Raw genomic sequence first — 19,573 nt, 5'->3', positions numbered from 1 at the left:
GGCAAAAGGAGAGTGGATGGTCCTTCACTGGAGTGAATTCCAGTCTCAATTTCTTGTCCTCACGTTGGTTTCTCTTTGTGGTTTGAACGGACACAAAAAAAGAAAGAGAAAATTAAAAAGGACAGATACAAATGGATCTGTTTAGAGAAAAATAAATTGTATTATGTAGTATATTAGGTTTGGATTTGTAGGGGAGGTTGATTGTCACACTTTTTACTCTTGTGTCGAATATTCATGATCAATAAAACATCGTTCATTTTTAAATTAAGCAAATTTAAGGTATTGTGATGAAATTGGTATACCTTTCATTCCTGAAGATTATTTGAACAGACAGTTATTAGAGGGATGGTTTGGTATTTTTTAAGTGAGGTTGTACAAGGTCCTTGTGAATATTAAGTGTATGAGCTCCAAGAGATGCTGGTCAACTCAGCCCCTTTGAGTTGTGGATTCTTATCAGGTCCAAAAGAGAGAGGGGGTTAACTTCTATGCAAACTGTAGGACAGGTGATTCCAATTCACCTAGTGAAGCAGGTTTACAAACTTTGAGCCTATATCCATGAACTCAGAGAGCTACAAGTGGGACTTCTTCAAAACAGCAGCCTACTTCAGGATCTTTCTGAATCAGAGGACACCAATGGCTTGCATAATGCCTGCTGTCTGCATGACTCACCCTCAAGAGTTCCCTGCCGTATTTGAACGCTGCTGTTTTATGGACCTTGATCAAAGTTTCAGATATATACAGTATATATATATATATATATATATATATATATATATATATATAAACAGTGTTTATAATTAATCTGTTTGCATGTTGCAGAATCCTACAATATCATGTGTCACTGTCAATATTTAATATTTCATATGCAAGGAACAACACCAGATTTGCAGTTGTGTCCAGCAAAGTATCAGCTAAAAAATAACTGATTGGTTGAAAGCTTCACTGAAAAAAAATTGTAATGCAGCAAGTAAAAAATTGGACAAACCACAATCAAATCACATTTTCGGCTTGCACAGTTTTTTTTTTATTGCATATTCATACAACACATGATCCGCAGGTTATGTTTACCTTGTAAAAATGTACCATGAGTATGTTGTTAGGAGTAACAAAATCTACAGCCATCAATGTTGTTTCAGCCAGATACTCTTTAAACATCTGTTGCTTTATCTCATCTCAAACTGGGATGTGATAATATAATATCAAAATTCATAATAACTATCAGTCTATTAGGCAATATTTTTCTATTTGTTTAAAATACACTCTTTTATCGAGGGTTTTTTGCATTTAGTGTTTATTAACTACTCAGTGTGTGTGCAGGGGTGGGTGGATGGGTGTGTAGAAATGAAATAGAGCAAGGGTGTGTGATAAAAAAACACTTGGTAAATGACTAATCAGCTTGAAAACTGTAATTAAAAACATCTAGACCAACACAAATACTTTCTCTAACCACTAAAAATACAGCAGTTCTTTTCACATCAGTGTTTAGTGCTCCTCCACAAAATTTCTAGATTGACGTAAATGAGATGACCCCTGCCATCATGCAGAAATTTATGTTTGAACATGATCAAACGGCACCCTGTTGTTTGGCTGCAAAATTTGGCTGTGAATCAAAATGTGGAACTACGTCTGGTCAGTCATCCTTCTCATTAAGAGAAACACATGTAGAACACATCACTACCTGAAATTAAAAAACTGGCAGAGTTCAAAGTTTTTCAGACACAAGTAAAACAGTGGCTGATACTGTGAGCAGGTTCCTCTTATAATCCTTATTTTAATGTTTGTTCCTATTATACGCTCTTATTTCTATTGCTTTATAAAAATATGTGTTTGTATGGTATCCTAAAATACAGGGAATGGGGTTGAAAATGGCTAGAAACCTGTATGAGCATCTTTGTAATTTAAATGTGAATTGCATGTGTGCCTTTTAAATAAACCAATACTAATTTAAAAAAGGCTAGAGCAATATTCAGTGTGATTCTCTCTCTCTCTCTCTCTCTCTCTCTCTCTCTCTCTCTCTCGCTTCACTGTACACCTGTGAACACTCCAGGTTTGAAACAGCATTGCCGACTTGAATCCTTCAACTTGTTGCTCGTGCTTCAGCATCTCCACTTGACTTGAGTGACACAAGGGAGCGAGCAGGAGTGCGGTTGACGTGTTTCACATACTATCAGGTGGGGGGACATAAAAACGGACAAAATGAGGATTTTAAGTGTTTGCTTTCTTGTGGTGCTTTGGACTGGAAGCCTTGACCGGACTGGAGCTGCGGGACACGGACTCAACGACTCCTCACTTGTATTCTCTCGCACGGAGCGCTTCCTGAATGTTTCGGGACAGGTGAATAACCGGACGTCTGGCTTTTTCCTGCTGGACTTTGACGAGGGGACGCTGGAGGACTGGAGGTCTCTGGCTAGTAATAAGCGGCGGAGCGGGGAGTCTCAGGACCGGAGTGTGAAGGCGCTGCTGGTGGCCGCGTACTCCCTCATCATCGTCATCTCCCTCTTTGGGAACACGCTGGTGTGCCATGTGGTGGTGAAAAACAAACGCACCCAGTCTGCCACCAGCTTGTTCATTATGAACCTGGCTGTGGCAGATATCTTCATCACTGTGCTCAATACGCCCTTCACCCTGGTAAGACCTCCTGCAGCCTAGACATCAATTCACTTCTAAAGCCTTGAAATAGGTGTGCAGGTGTTAAATCAGGAAGAGTCACTCATGGGAAAATAGCACAGTACAAAGAGCTAATTTCGGTTACACTTTAAGAAACAAAGTGGGAAGACTCTTCTCCTTTTGTGTGGACTTTTGACAAACTGGTTAAATATGATGAATGTTTTTCAATAGAGCCATGAGCATTTTTTTTTTTTTGCATAAACAAATTGTCATAGTAACCAATTTAACTTTTATTCCACATTTTTTTTTTTTTAATTTTGAATCATTATTCCCTAAAGAAATGTCTGCTTTTGACCATTTGCCTGCAAAGTGCATTGTTCCATAGTATTAGCAGTGGTAACGCCAAAAGATGGCACCATTAGAGTTATTGAAGGGAGATGGAAACTCTCTCTCCCTCCTAATGTTTTTCTGTTAGGTCTTATTTCCTATAGGCTTTCATGGCATGTCAGATGAACAGTAACTCCAACATGTCCATGATTAGATAAAAAGAGAAGAAAATGTCAGAATACAGTGGCCTCAACATGAGTTATGTGTTCATGTGTAAAGATAATGACTGGTTAGGATTAATTATTAGGCAAGCTGACCAGCAAATGTTCAACGTAAGAGGTCATTATAGGCTGCTGTATAAGGCTGAGTGTGAGCTGTGATAGGACCACATCCGTTCGGTGTTGATGAGTATTTTCTTGCTCTGGTTGCAACATGTACAAATAAATTGCACTATTTTCTCCATGTAAATTGACAATGACTATGAATGCTGGATCTCATGTCTTCAAACGTGGAATGGAAGGAGATGTAACTCTGACTCCACCTCTCTGTGTGTATGGAGCTGACACAGCCTGTTTACTATAGGCAGCCCTGTGTATCTGTGTGGGCCAGTCTCTGTTACTGTGTGTGTGTGTGTGTGTGTGTGTGTGTGTGTTCCCTCAGGTCCGGTTCGTGAACAGCACATGGGTGTTTGGGAGGACGATGTGTCACATCAGTCGTTTTGTGCAGTATTGCTCCCTGCATGTCTCTACTCTGACCTTGACTGCCATCGCACTGGATCGACGACAGGTTAGTGTTAATCCGGGGATGCAGCAGAGACGCTCTTTTTCCCCTTGGAGAGCACTGTGGCTTCAAAGTTTAAACACCTGTTTGATGTGCTTCAGGCAATACTGAAAGCTAGTGATGCTGGATGAAACCGAAGTATATAAGCTAGTGAGGAAACTACTTTTAGTTAACCAAAACTATTTAGAAAGAGAAGTGCCAAAATACTTTGTTAAGTTGATAAAAAGACAATCTTAAAATGAAACAACTTTGTAACAAAATATGATACAAATTAAACTCTGGTTGTCTGCCAACCAGTGAAGTTGCAGTTTACAGAAATCACTGTTTCCTCAGAACAAGCCTGTTTCCTGCACGAGGGACAGGTTGTTTTTGTATATTATATATGTAGGTCTTTTTTTCTTTGTGTTTGTTTTTTGTTTTTTTTTACAGCGAACTGAAGAGAATGCATCACAGTAGTTTGAAGGGGTGGCTTAAAACTAGACATGTTCCTGTTCCTGTTTTTCCATGCAGTTATCTATTGCTAAGGGTAAAAGAGGGATAGATACAGCAACAAATGCTCCTTTCATTGATTGCAGATTGCAGATGTCCTCCTACTCTTGGACAGAAGCGAACCATAATAAACCAGATTTAGTCAAATCTTCTAGCTCAGCGGTCCCCAACCCCCGGGCCGCGGACCGGTACCGGTCCGTGGGTCTTTTGGTACCGGTCCGCGGGTCTTTTGGTACCGGTCCGCAGAGAAAGAATAAATAACTTACATTATTTCCGTTTTATTTAATAAACGATGAACGATGTTTTATTTTGAAAAATGACCGGATTCCCTCTGTTACATCCGTCTATGACGCACTCTTGTCGCTTGTCTCGGTTATGCGATACGTTGCCGCTCAAATTAAACCCACAAGCTAGCAAAGTGAGTAAAAAACAAACGTCTTTGGAAAGTTTCTTTGCGAAGGGGAAAAGGCCCAGTGAGGAGACGGAAGAAGAGCCTACGACTTCCAAGAAAAAGAAAGCTGCATTTAACAGACAATACCAGGAGTCCTACTTAAAATATGGATTTATCGCGACAGGTGATTCCCGCGCACCAAGCCCGCTCTGCATAATATGCGGCGAATGGCTCTCTAACGAGGCAGTGAAGCCTTCAAAACTGCTTCGCCACTTGGAGACCAAGCACCCTGCATTAAAAGACAAGCCTTCGGAGTATTTTGAAAGAAAAAAGCATGAACAAGAAGTGACAGAAGCAATTACTGAGGGCCACCACATCAACAAATGCGAGTGCACTGAGAGCATCATACTTGGTGGCTAATCGTATTGCTAAGGTTAAGAAGCCCATTCACCATTGGTAAAGAATTGATCCTGCCCAAAGACATTTGCCGTGAACTTCTAGGAGAGGCTGCGGTTAAAAAGATAGCACAGGTGCTTCTTTCGGCTAGCACCGTCACTCGGCGCATTGAGGAAATAGCAGAGGACATTGGGACACAATTGTTGGAGAGGATTAATACATCACCGTGGTACGCACTCCAGGTTGACGAGTCTACAGATATTGACAACAAGGCAATACTACTTGTTTATGTGCGATATCTTTATCAGGAGGATGTGCATGAGGATATGTTATGTGCACTATCGTTGCCAACCAAAACCACAGCCGCAGAACTATTCAAGTCGCTGGATGATTATATATCAGGAAAACTGAAATGGTCCTTTTGTGTCGGCATATGCACAGACGGAGCCGCTGCCATGACCGGACGGCTGTCTGGTTTAACTACTCGGATTAAGGAGGTTGCACCTGAATGTGAGTCTACGCATTGTGTCGTTCACAGGGGAAATGCTGGCTAGCCGGAAAACACCACCGGAACTTAACAGCGTATTGAATGATGTGGTTAAAGTTATTAACCACATCAAAGCACACGCCCTTAACTCGCGCCTGTTCGAGCAGCTTTGTGAGGAGATGGACGCGGAGTACAGACACCTTCTCTTACACACAGAAATAAGATGGTTATCCCGAGGGAGATCGCTGGCCAGAGTGTTTGAATTACGAGAGCCGCTGCAGAGATTTCTCTCAGAAAAAAAGTCACCGCTGGCAGCACGTTTCAGTGACGAGGAATGGGTCGCAAAACTCGCTTACTTGTGCGACATATTCAACCTGCTCAATGAACTCAATCGAGAAAATGCGGGAAAATGACAACTGTCTTCGAGTTGGCAGATAAAGTAGCTGCATTTAAAGCCAAACTGGATTTGTGGGGACGGCGCGTGAACAGAGGTATATTTGACATGTTTCAAACATTCGCGGGGATTTTGAAAAAGACTGAGCCCGAGCCTTCATTCACCCAGCTGGTGCACGATCACCTGTCTTAGCTTTTAAACGAGTCTGAGCGCTACTTCCCAACCACAAAAGACCCACGAACTGCCAAGGAATGGATCCGCGACCCATTTGTCAACAAACCAGGGGAATCCAGCATGTCTATGCAAGAAGAAGATCAACTGCTGGAGATCGCAAATGACGGCGGCCTTAAAAGTATGTTCGAAACAACAACTCTGCCGGTGTTCTGGATTAAAGTCACGGCAGAATACCCTGAGATCGCCACAACAGCACTGAAAACCCTGTTGCCATTTCCGACATCCTATTTGCGTGAAGCGGGATTTCCTGCAGTGACAGCAACCAAAACAAAATTACGGAGTAGACTGGACATAAGCAACACACTTCGGGTGTCATTGTCTCCCATTACTCCTAGATGGGACCGTCTCGTTGCAGAGAAACAAGCTCAGCTCACTGATTTAGCGATATGGTGAGTTGTATTTTTCATGCACTTTATATTTGTTTTTGTGTTGTGTCTTATTTTGAAGGCATGTTTAAACGTTACCATAACGACCAGAGAGCGTTAGGGGGCAGAGAGGATGTTACTCATGTTACGTTGTTGGCGCGATGTTACGAGGGCGCTGCTAATAAAGTTGCATAAGAGTACACAGTGGATTCACGTTTATTATTATATTTAGAAAATACCACAGTTTTTATGCCGTTCGTATCATTTTATTTTGTGTATTTATCCGCCACACCTTAAAGGCCGGTCCGTGAAAATATTGTCTAACATTAAACCGGTCCGTGGCGCAAAAACGGTTGGGGACCGCTGTTCTAGCTGATGCTGGGAAATCTCTTTCTTGTCTTTTCACATGGGTCTGACATGAGGTCACAGTGACCTTGACTCTGACCTTCACCACTTAATCTCGTCAGTTCATCGCTGGGTCCAAAATTGTTGTTTATAGCTACTGCTATCGTCAGCACTGAGGCATTAAAAGTCTCATTCCAGCAGAGCATGCCATTCAACCATGTAGTTATGCCAAAAAGTGTGCTCTCGTGTTTACAGGTCACATAAAACAAAACAAAAAAAAAAGCAAATACATCAATAAAATGACCCACAGTATTTGTTAACATTTAAGTCATGCTGACTTTTGAATTGTTTTCCGTCTTCAGCAAGAGTCATCTCTTCACCATCCCAGGAAGAAAAATTGCAGCATACTACTGATTTTTGCCGATCAATCATTGTGAATCAGAGGGGATTTAGATGTAGGTATACCCTATGTAGACTGAAAAATAAGTGGATATACTCCGTATACCCTGCATGACACCACTGGGTCTGTAACACCATGCAAAGTAACTCTTTTAGCTGAGTTAATGCAAGAACACCAATCATCAAGTTGAACATTGATTTAAATAGCATTAATCAAAACATATAACTGTTTACAAATCAAAAAAGAGGTGTGACTAGTCAATACTGTAGAAAGGCAAATGGTGAAACGCTACTAGTAATCACTTCTTTCCTTTTGTTTTGCAAGTTTACCCTCATTACGACCTTCATGTTGAGTCTTTACAGTTTCTTCAAGGAATAAAAGGAATATATCTTCATGAAATGTGAATGATAGCCTCGCCACCTGTACTGTCTGTAAGTGTCTTATTCTACTGCACTTCACGATGATAGTCACATGTTCAGCGATTTAGCATTTAGAGTTGCAAGAAAAAAAACTTCCCTTTAAGAGGCAGATTCCCCCGAACAGAGCCAGACTCACGTTGAGCAGCCATCTGATACTGAAACTGTGTTGGGCTCGGAAAGTGGGATACTGTGGGAGGACTGATTATGTTAATTATGGAGGTTGAGGTTGAGGTTTGGCAGCTCTAAGATTCACTTTAATATTTATAATAATGATAATAGATGTAAGGTTGATATTATTCAATTTAGCAGTTGGAGTCAGGAGGTCGTCCTCAATGACAACAAATATGGTTAGAAGATTTACAGATAGTGACATGCACTCATATGACTCATCAGTACTTCATGTTCTTGTGCAATACTCCAGCACTTTTGCACGTAAATACTCTGGCACTTTACATCCAGTAGCAGGCACTTTTAGCGCTTCATGCACTCAAACTCTGTAGGAAGGTCACATTGTCCTGGTTAGTTTTGATCAAAATTGCACAAGCAGTTTGTTATGCTTGTATAAATGTGTCTCTGTCAACTAATGTGCATTTTATATTGTTATTTGGTCAATATTTGTTGTAGTGGCATTTGCTTGTCATTGTGGTTATATGTAAGAAACCTGCCAAGGGACTACAGACGGAAAGTGTTAAACTTACTCCTTAAAGTACAGAGTGTGTCTGCCTCCTGGACCCCAACTGGTAGAGATGATTCCAAAGGAGGGTGGGGGGTCTGATCACCGAAGGCTCTACCTCCCACAGTACATTGAGAGACTGTAGGTACCACGAGGAGGCCTGCATTCTGGGAGCGTAGGCTTATACAACACTATTAGCTCTTTAAGATGAGATGGTGCCTGACCATTAAGAGCTTTGCAAGTGAGAAGAAGGATTTTCAATTCTATTCTAGATTTTATAGGGAGCCGAGAAGAGTAATTTCATCTCTTTTCCTAGTTCGAGTATTACTGTGAGCTTGACGTCACTGTAAATGAGGGAAACCTCAGTGTCTTTCAAGTTAAAATAAAGGTTTTGATTTGAGTTAGTACACGATTTGCAACATTTTTGGTTGTTCAAGAGTCTTTAGAGGCTCACCAGGCCAACCTGATAAAAGACAGTTACAGTAATCCAACCTGGAGGTAACAAATGCATGAACTAGTTTTTCTGCATCTTTTTGCGACAGGATACGTCTAATTTTAGACATATTAAGAAGGTGGAAAATGACTGTCCTTGAAGTGTGTTTTATGCGAGAATTAAAGGATATGCATCTTGATCAAATAGAACACACAAATTCCGAACAACAGTGCTGGATGCCAGGCTGATGCCATTAAGGACAGTTGTATCAAAACGTCTCTCAGAGGTGTTTGGAGTCAAGCACAATAATGTTGGCCTTGTCTGAGTTAAGTATCAAAAAATGTCTGGTCATCCAGGTCCCAATGTCCTTAAGGCATGCTTCCAAGCTGCTCGGGAACTACCCCTGAGAAGCTAAGCTATGTCGACCCGCACCGGCTACAGGGTCCTCTATTCTGAGTGGTTATCTTATTGTCTGCTTGTTTGTCTTTTATCTGCCAACAACTTCTGGCCAAATAACTTCCATTCATGTTACCCTCATTCATGTCATAACCGCAACCATGAGGAGTCATGAAGTTGTGGTAATGGTTAGTCAAATTTCCACGGACAACAACAACGAAAACAACAACAACAACAAAATAATAATAAATAAATTGTTTTTATTGATTGATATTTAGCTCCAGCTATTTAATTATTATATAACACTAGTCAGATTGACCATAAATTGCCATTTCAATATTTTGTCCCAACCCTACTTAATGCATTCAATTAACCATCGTTAAACCACTTTTTCATACGATTCACAGTTTAAACATTTAAACACCTAACAGTATTCTACATTTTTCTGACAGCAAGAGAAATTGGATATCATCAAGATTTAAATATTTAAAACAAAATACAAGACATTGCTAAAGACCAAACCAGTGGTTCCTGAACTTTTGGTTTTTATGGGGTCTCTTGCCATGTTTCAGATGTCTTTGAGCCGTATGCTGTTTAAAGATCAGCAGAGATCAACAATGGCATACAAGTATGAATTGTTCTCTTGTTCCATTTTCAGGCAGCTCTTGTTATGTCGCATCATGTTTGTTTGTACTTTTTAATGCTTCTCTTATTTCTTTCTTATTAACTTCCTTTCTACTTTGTGTGTTTCCTGCTTGTGTGATTGTGTGCCTACTACTCTAATTGGTAATACCTGTGCTTGATGAGAGGGCTGAACATTACAGTGTTTCTTGGACAATTGCACTGCACAATGCATGTGACCTTTGTTTGTTCTGTACTTTTGTTTTTCTGCCTGCTTCATGGATACATTTACCTCTATAGGGCTGCTTTCTTTTTATTCAACCCACACTTTCACAATTTACATAAAGCATTATGTTATACCCTTTTAGCCATTTTTTTGCCTGCAGAAGGCTTCTGTATGGGCCCCTATGTTGTGTTAATGCTTCTGTTTTTGTTCCATAGTGGACAGTATTGATCAGCGCATCAGGCTGTATTTAAACCACTGCCCCCCTCCCCCCTCCACACTATTGACATGAACCTAAAGTCTGAAACCATCTGTTGGTCAAGAAAAAGACACCCAGTTATGTTCTCCATGTTTATCATCAGGGAGAACAAGCCTTTTTTTAATATAATTGATCTGTTATCTTCATTTAATATTATTTTTCAAAATTACAACATATTTAACTTGTATCTCCTTTAAACAAGCTTTGGCACAATGAAATCATTATGAATGGTAAGAGCAAACACATGATGGATATTCTCCACTGTATTTAAAATGATTAGACAGAAACCACAAAATAACTTTAGTGCCCATGTCATTACATCTGTAAAAAGTTAAGATACATTTATGTGTGTCTAAGGAACCTTGAGGCACTTTCAATATGTCTGATTTCAGTTAATTATTTGCTCATGAGATGTATTAAAAACATGTAAGTTTGTATTTGAGGTACAGTACTTTGAAGGATGAACTGATTTGAGTTAGTGGCCATGAAGTGTCTGTGACCTCACATTTGTCCCGTTCTAGTGACTGTGTTGTATCTCATCAACATCGAGTTTATTTTCCACCGACTCGGGGGAAAAAAACATATTCCCTTGTCAAGTACACCATCATATCGCACCCTGAACTAGACCTGTCTTTTTTGCTCTGGCGAGAATGGTCTATTGACAATTATATGATCTGCAGAGACACAAGGACACAGAGAGTGAGAGATATTGTCTGGCGGCTAACAGCGGTGTGTCCTGCAATCATAGTTTTGAAACTTGTTAATGCATCACTTTCATAGCAGCACAAGAGGTGTCTTGTTGCAGATAGAAGTGCTCATTTCTCATGGAGTTGCACTTCAAGCACTTCTTGTCCACACTGACTCAAGTTTTGTTACATTTTCAGCCCGTGTTGGTCTTTTCTTACTGTCCCTTGAAACTGACCGTCATAGTTCAGATTCCTGACATTTGACCTCAACAGTAAAATTGAGTTGACCCTAGCATCAGACCCTTGATATTTAGTACGCACTACAAATGTAATATTCTCCCTTTGCCTTTGAAATAACAGCAAACAACAACATACAGTTGAAATAGTTTTTGTTAAGTGGATCTTAAAAAGAAAGGCCCTTCTTTTTCTTACTTTTAATTGAAATGTTTAACACTTTTTAATTCCAATGTGAGCGTACTACATATTCCACTTATTTAAAGGCAGGGAAGTGTGCAGTGTACGGCTGCTGCCGGAGCTGTCCATGGTGCTGAAAAACTGTCTCAGTGGCGCCCAAATGGGCCCATTAGTGGTATGTTCGGCCTGAACTGAATAGTTTTGAATGGAAATCAATGTGAATGAGAGCAGTCTGGTTTAAAGGTTAGCAGCATTTGTAAAGTCAATGCAGTCAACACATGGTAAAACAGATGTGTTTGAGTTTAGTTCATAATTTGAAAAGCCCCTATCCTTGAAGCCATTGAAGCCACAGACAGAGAATATTTCACAGCAATACAAAACATTCATTAATAAGGCTAACTGGCCTTATTTACATATACAAACACATTTAAGCACTTGGAGCCACTGTTATGTTTTCCTTTAATTATGATACATAAAAAACTTTATATCCCTTTAGGAATTAAACCAAAAAGCAGGGCCTGTCGTGTCTCAGCTGTAGTAGAGCACTTCTCCTCTGTGGGTCTGTGCTGTGAAGGTCCTGGAAGACTCTATTAAACCCTTAAAAAGGTAGAGTAATACTAGTGGCGAGTCTGTTGGGACCTTAGGCAATAATTAATTGGGGGGGCCCTCCATCCAGCGTTCATCACCATCCTGTCTGCAACTGTCCCAACGCTTACTCCTCTTTCTGTTTCTTCCTGTTTCTTTTTTCTCTCCTATAGGCGGATAATTCCTCTTAGTTTTTCTTTTTTGACTTTCATGGACAAACTTTGGTTTCACATCATTAATGCTGCAATGCTTAGCAGGGCAACAAGAGTGAGTGCTATCAGATGGGGAGGTTTCCTAATGTCATTGCAAAATTTGCACATTTTGAGCCGCTGCTGTGGTTTAAAGTTTGTGTGTCCTCAGGGGGCCCTCTACTGCTCTGGGGCCTCAAGCAGTTGCCTGCCTTGCCTCTTGACAATCATCGCCTCTGTCCATAACTGTACAACAAGAAGTGATGATCATTGTAATTCTTAAACACAGGCAAACACAAGTGGCCCAAGGGCATTTTGACAAAAATAAGAAAGAGTAAAGAAACAAACTGTGTAAAAATAATGGCAACATATTGAATTTGCAAAGATTAAAATTCATGTGAAAAGACAACTATTAATGGAGGGGTTCATTCGACTGCCTATGTCCAGAGTCCAGAAGCAACAAATTGCCTCTAATGGAGACATTTAACTGATTTGTGTTGCAGGAATTTGAGCACAGAGGAACCTTGATTTGTATTGGAAAAATGAACAGATGGTGAGGCAGAATGTGAACAGAATGTCTCAAATGTGTCTTTAAAAGGTTTGGCATTGGCAAATGTTGCCTCCTCATTATTTGATTACCCTGTTGATTTTAAGTCTGTGTTGTACCAGTGTATCTAAAAACATATTATCTCTCAACTGGTAGTTGTGCTTTCAACTTTGTCCCTCCTGAACATACCTATCACACATGTGCATAATTAGGAAAGTGCAATTCTTCACTAAATAATTGTGCAGCTTTTGTGCCCACTAACCCTCTGAAAATTAGACAGAAAGGCATCGTCTAATTACCGAAGCACATACAAAGAGTTAAATGTAGCCTACCCCTAAATGGGCTACGGAACAAATAACGTCTCTATGACCTGGGTGGTTTGCACATATTTAAACTAGACATTAAGCACTCATTTTGGCCTAAAATTATCTCCTTTCTATTCAAAATAACCTCTTTGCAAAAACTGTCCATTTTCAAATGACGCAGTAATTGCCATGTGCCAAAAAATTTCTATGGAGAATAGCTGGTTACAGGAATTATTTATTAAGGATGCCACTCACAAACTTTTCAGTGTTCAGAACATCAATTGCCCATTTGTGATTGAAAACATACAGTATTGTCAGTTAAGGAAAAGTCTTTTAATATTACTCTGACATCACTATTGTTAATATAGTCAAGCTTCAAGGGCTGGCATGGGCTCACTGTCTAGATGTGTGGAGACAGACTGAGACTGTGTGTGGATGAACTACTTAAGATTGAAACTTTTAAACACTTCACTGCATAATACACTGGAGGGTGTCCCCTCCCTCTCCAGCTTATTGTCTGTATGTGGACAAAAACAAATATGTGCATGATTGTGCTTGAATAGCTTTAGCCCAATATGCTTTTTGAATTGGACATTGAGACAGATGAGATAGTGGGCGCAATTTTAAAAAACAATGCATGGAGCTCTTGGCGGCCACAAACCTTTGTCAGAGAAATTACCCCACAGTGCTAGCTGCTGGTGGGAATGATTCAGAACGGTGATTTGTCCCCTCTTGATTTGTGGCTTAGCATTTTTCATTACTAACAAGCCCTGGGAGATTTTCAGGGGCTTACACCCAATGTATTGTGTAAATCCACTGGTGTACAAAGGCTTCTTTTTCAATTAATATTTCCCCAATTATGTGGTTTATATATTTATTTTTCATTTTAGTTCTCTTTGGGTGTGTTTTAACATTGGAAGCAGAGTTTTCTGCATGTATTAGACAGAATGTGCATTGGAGCAAACACATGAAGGAAAGCTTTTGATCTGTCTCAGCTTGACTCTTGGGCCGTGTGCGGCTCGAGTAGGATTCTGTGTAGCAGGCATCTGTAAGAGGAAGCCTGGAGGCTTTCCTCGTATTCTGACATCACCAGACCGGCCACATGTCAAAAGGAATATATTGATGACATAAGACGAGGAAAACAAAAGCTTCCTGCCCCACCCTGCTCTCTGTCCCATTTAAGGCTCAATCTAAATATATTAGCTCACCCACTGAGGAGTGTTGGAGCTGCTGTGACTCTCTATGTGTGTCTAACAGGCAGAGTCTAAGTCTGTTATGAACTAATTTATGTATGTACTCCTTTCTCGTGCCCTCTTAACAACAGGAACATACTGCACAATGGACTTTAGACTTTGGACATGGTTTTAGTTGGTTAATGGAACAGTCGATTTCTGCTTCCTTAAGATGTGCCTGTGATCACACCTAATTTAAAGACCAACACCCATGGGCGTTGACGGGGAAACAAGTTGAGGCGCTGGGCGTAAAAATGACAACTGCATTGGGTGGAGAATTGGAAAGACACTTGTGCTGCAACCTTGTAATGGCATTAAGATATGTTGCGAAAACTCATTTATCAAGGGGTTGAAGCACTCATATTGCCCATGTGATAGAATAACATATAACCCTTTCCATACTCTCTTACAGAAGTCATGTAACAAAGGACATTTGATAAAAGCTCAAGTGAACGTGAATGTGAATGTATAAAAGCAGGAATAATATTGAGTCTGAGCTTTGCCTCCTCTCATCTGTAAAGAATAAGTGATATTCTTAGTAAAAAGCAATATACAAAGTGCCCTCTTTTTATTTATTTAATTTTGTCAGAAACCTTGAAGTTTTAAAGCAGGTAAATAATCAGCAGGGTAGTCACCAGAGGTGAATAGGTTGTGTATTTTTTTGTATTGATCGTGTGTGTGTGTGTGTGTGTGTGTGTGTGTGTGTGTGTGTGTGTGTGTGTACAAACATTCACCTCTGTGTTTTCAGGTGATTTTGCATCCGCTGAGACCTCGCATGTCTCCAGCACAAGGTGGCATCTGGGTTGCAGCGATCTGGATAATGGCAAGCTGCTTCTCCCTCCCACATGCAATCTACCAGAAACTCTTAACTATAACGTACAGGTAAACAACACTCATACATTTCAATTAAACAAGATCACTTGGAAGATGGATGTGTTTTTCTGAGGTTACCAACAGCATAGATGATGCTGCTGCTGGTGGTGGTGCAGTTAGATCCCACATGTCACAGTGGTATCAGGCAAGGGGTTGGTTGCCCAATCTTAGATCTAAAAAAAAAAAGAAAAAACCTTAAAAGAAAGAACATTCAGGGAACATATCAGAACATAACATATTCAGGTAAAAATCTGTAATTTAAAGGGATACTTCACCCATTTGCTTTGTATCATTAGAAACCTGGTAGTATTTTTGAATGGTCGTGCATCCCGCCTTCATTTTCCCCTGAGATGGGAAAACCAGTCTGTCGGCAGCAACCATCTCAAAGCTATATTGCTTGCCTCCACTGGCCGCTGCCAGCTCAGCAGCCGAGACATAAGGCCTGCCTGAGAAGCCGGGGCCGGCTCGAGCTGGGGTAGACTGGTAGTGTCGGTGCTCTCACTGTTTGCCTATGGTCACAGACATTGAGTCTGTTTTCTGCCAGGAATTTCCAAGATGCTATGTCGGAATCAGTTGAGGAAACGGCCTTATGTGTTGAAGTAAATATGTCTGTAAACCTGACCTTAGTGGGCACCAACTTCAAAATGTAGTTCACATTTCTACAACATATATGACTTAATGTCAATACAGATTTATGTTTCAACGGGTGAAGTATCCCTTTAACTATTATCTAAAATTCTACAGACAAAAAAGTATAATCGAGAAAAAACTATTTGTTTGTTGAAACCCTACCCAAACCTGTGACTTTATTCTCACCTGTTGAACTAATCTGCCTCTCTCGGTGTCTGTGCTGTAATTGTCCTCACCAGTAATGAAAAGGAGCGCAGCCTGTGTGTCCCAGACTTCCCTGAGCCTTCAGATGTGTACTGGCAGTATATCGACCTCCTGACCTTTGTTTTACTTTACATGCTGCCCCTCCTCATCATCACTGCGTCCTACACCACAGTGGCCTGCCGGCTGTGGCGCCACAATGCCATCGGTGACACAACGACAGCACAGCACGCCACCCAGAGAAGAAAGAGGCGTCGGACATTGGCCATGCTGCTCCTAGTGGTCGGGGTGTTCGCCGTCTGCTGGTTCCCACTGAACTGCTACGTGGTGCTGCTGTCCAGCCAGGCCATTCACCACTCTAATGCGATCTACTTCTGCTTTCACTGGCTGGCTATGAGCTCCACCTGCTACAACCCCTTCATCTACTGCTGTCTGAACCCCACCTTCAGACAGGAGCTGAGGCTGCTGGTAGATGTGTGCAGGGGAAGACGCAGGGTGGCCGTCGGCTTGGAGCTAGAGCCTCGCCCCGCAGCTGCCTCCGCTCCACGACACAGGGAAGCCTGGCCCAACAACCACCAGTCCTCGAGTGCGAGGCATGCCTTGTCTCACCCAGGCCACGCCTCCTCGCAGCAGAGCCACGCCTCCTCCAGTCAGTCCAACAATCTAAAAGACATGCATGTTCTTTTCGCACCCAGACAGGCCCTAACCGAAAGGACTGACATCCTCTCAGTGGAGCCCATTGTGGCTGTGAGCTGACTTAAAACAACATGATGGGATTTTTATTTTACATTTTTAAACCGATTAAATAACTCAAGTTTCCAAAGAGGACAGGAAATCTGAAAACCTCAAAGAAGCATGGCTCAACCCACAGAAGGACTTTATCAGATTATGAATTTGAAGAAACTGCAATCATAAAAGGATAGCCCCGTGATTGTAGCCGTCCTATTCAATTTCCCCAAGTTCCATATCTCTCGCTCTCTCTCTCTGGTGCAGAGATTGACAAACTTGTCTGTCTTAAAATTGAGAGAAGAAGCTCACTTTATGGTCTATTGAACATCTGTTTGGGAACTTTTGATAGTATCTCACATATTCTTTTGCAGACTATGTTGGCCCTGTTCATGTTTAAATTTATTTTTTTTAATAATGGTCCTGTTAGTGTTGTGGCTTTGACACAATGATACACAAATCAGTGCGCTTTAGTTTCTTTTCTGTTTTTTACTGGTTGATTCGACAGGGACATATGCAATGAACATTGCTTCAAATGTAAAATACACAGTAGATCCCATGCATACAGGTTTTTAGCTGTGGCTAATTTGCAAACCCTGTCCCTTGCTACAGGTTTCTAGTTGCGTCATTTGGAAAGGATGCAAATTGACACAGACTTCATTCATCATCTTTTTTTTTGGCCCCAGAAGTCAGGATCGGATGTCAAAAGAATCTTGTGAATTGTCAGGAATTTAAATTGATGTTCTAATGTAGCTGTTAATTGTGTTGCCTCTCTTCTTCTTTAATGTCCTTGGCAGCCCTGCATGATTAGCAAGTTCCTTCATTCTTCTATTCTTCTAATCTCCAAGAAATAGTGAAAAAATGTAACGCTCTGTTCTGACAGCATCTGTTTGCCTTCACAGCTCTGCCTACGAGGACACAATCTCAGTGGCTATAGGAAACATGTCGGGAATTAAACGTGAATATTGATTAAGGGTATTTAAAACCTGTCATTTTCCATGTTTTTTTCCTTGTAATACATATGTATACCCCGAAGGATTGTCAAGTATGTATGTCGAGCAGCAGTGTGGGTGACTGAACTTCCTCAGCAATTATTCACTGTTCATAGTATTCACCGTATCGCTCTGTAATCCTTATTGTTCAGTCTCTAAAACTTCTTAAAAGCCCCATTGGTACTGTGTGTTCTGAGGATATCTGAGATGAAATTCAGAGGGTCGTTTAAAGATCACACATTGGATAACTGTATCAAAAACAGTTCAAACAGTTTTGTTATCTTCCCTCAGTCTTTACGTCCATATATGGTAATAATCAAGGGACATGAAATAAAGCTCACTGTTACTCGTTTACAGTTTACAATGGAGACAAAGGAAGCTGTGAAAGTTAATTATACCTCATGTGAACCTCACATGCAGTAACCTTAACAACCTCTTCTTTAGTGACTCAGTGCAACCATCATAGTACCATTGCTATTAGCTCTTTACAGGCCGGATTCATATATCCACTTCTTGAATAATAAACGTGCCAGTGAAAGGAAGCGAAACCATGATCATGAAAATCCACACAGGTAACATTGTTACACCAGAGTGTTCTTACTATTCATCATAGAACCATCTCATTCTGAGAAGTGTACAGATGATTGAAATGGGGAAAAAGCACTCCTTCAAGATAGTTCTGTGTCAGGCCTATCTTTTCTACCACTACTTAGAAATATGAAGTCCAAGAATCTCTGATGGTGTTTAGCTCAGGCAGCTGCTGTAGTGAAATGATCTCCATAAAAGAAGTGCAAATGGTTTACAGAACATGTGTACTAAAAGTAAAGTAAATCTTCTGGCTGTTATAGGGTTATTTTTTTTACATGACTCATGAGTATATTAGTTATTATTGATACCAGGTAAGTTTCTACAGGAGGAAGGGCAACAGCATGAGCTGTGAATTAATGTGTGTTAATGAGTTTTATTCAGACGGAGAGTGTTTTATTGTATCAGAAAAATATTGGGTGTGATAAGTAAATGTAAAAAGAACACATCTGCTTTGTCCTCGTGGCAGTCACAGTTGAACAGAAAGGCTTTGTTGTGAGAAGAAAAAAGTGTAATAAGTGTTCTGATTTAAAGGGTTAAAGACTTGATACTTGTGTTATGAAGTTACATGGAATTAGCAGCATTCATACATCCAGTGTTTGCATGGCAGTGAACGCACCATCTGTTAGAGTCTGTCAGTGTTTCTTGTGGACGACATATCATTTAGGTCGTAGTTAAGACAGTGAAGTTCATGTGCATGTGTAGTTGGCGGACATGCACACTTTGATGTAAGAAAGTAAAAGAATGACTTTTTTTCACTGTTTTTTTTTTTTTTTTTTTTTTTAATAATTTATTTGCTTAAAGATTGTTGAGGGAAAAAGATCAATATGCCAAAACAAAAATCTTTGATGTAACTCTCCTCTTTACAGGTTTTAATTCTCTGTATGTGTGTTTTAAAAACCTGTTGTTTGACATGTTTTTGCTGTCATTTGTAAATGTTAAATGTACAATTTTAATAACAAATTTATTAAATAAAAATGACTGCGCTTGTTTTATTCAATTTTAATAATCCTTGTGTTTTATCTAGTTTTACCCAGAATAATCAGTAGCCAATCAAACTGGCTGGTATTGATTGATCAGTGTCTTCAAGCCTTTAAATATAAATGGTGAAGTGGCTATTGTAGCGCTTTTCTAGTCTTCTGACGACTGAAAGCGTTTTGACACTGCAGGTCACACCTACACATTCACACACTGATGGCAGAGGTTTCTATGTAAAGTGTCCATCAGTATTAATTAATCATTCATACACATTCATAGGCCATCGACAAAGCAGCAGGAGCAACTTGGGGTTAAGTGTCTTGCCCAAGGACACATCGGACATGTAGCTGCTGAGCCGATCTCCCAACCTTCCAGTTAGGAGACGACCAACT

The 19,573-nt window shown here is 40.5% G+C and overlaps 1 protein-coding gene across 1 annotated transcript; it reads left to right on the top strand.

Annotated features, from left to right (window-relative positions):
• Positions 1-2,073: 2,073 nt before the first annotated feature.
• gpr83 (G protein-coupled receptor 83) lies at positions 2,074-19,184 on the top strand. Its single transcript, XM_020647295.3, has 4 exons — positions 2,074-2,628; positions 3,595-3,720; positions 14,945-15,078; positions 15,939-19,184. The coding sequence occupies exons 1-4, from the start codon at positions 2,197-2,199 to the stop codon at positions 16,654-16,656; spliced, it is 1,410 nt and encodes a 469-aa protein (XP_020502951.2). The 5' UTR covers positions 2,074-2,196; the 3' UTR covers positions 16,657-19,184.
• Positions 19,185-19,573: the final 389 nt, after the last annotated feature.

Source organism: Labrus bergylta, chromosome 1, assembly GCF_963930695.1.
Source record: "Labrus bergylta chromosome 1, fLabBer1.1, whole genome shotgun sequence".
Classification (NCBI taxonomy): Eukaryota; Metazoa; Chordata; class Actinopteri; order Labriformes; family Labridae; genus Labrus; species Labrus bergylta.
The sequence above is the reverse complement of the archived record's forward strand: the minus strand, read 5'-3'. Positions and strand labels throughout refer to the sequence as shown.

Coding starts and splice junctions, on each gene's coding strand:
- gpr83 (XM_020647295.3), top strand. CDS start 2,197: ATGAGGATTTTAAGTGTTTGCTTTCTTGTGGTGCTTTGGACTGGAAGC. Junction 3,721..14,944: donor TCGCACTGGATCGACGACAG/GTTAGTGTTAAT, acceptor CTGTGTTTTCAG/GTGATTTTGCATCCGCTGAG. Junction 15,079..15,938: donor CTCTTAACTATAACGTACAG/GTAAACAACACT, acceptor TGTCCTCACCAG/TAATGAAAAGGAGCGCAGCC.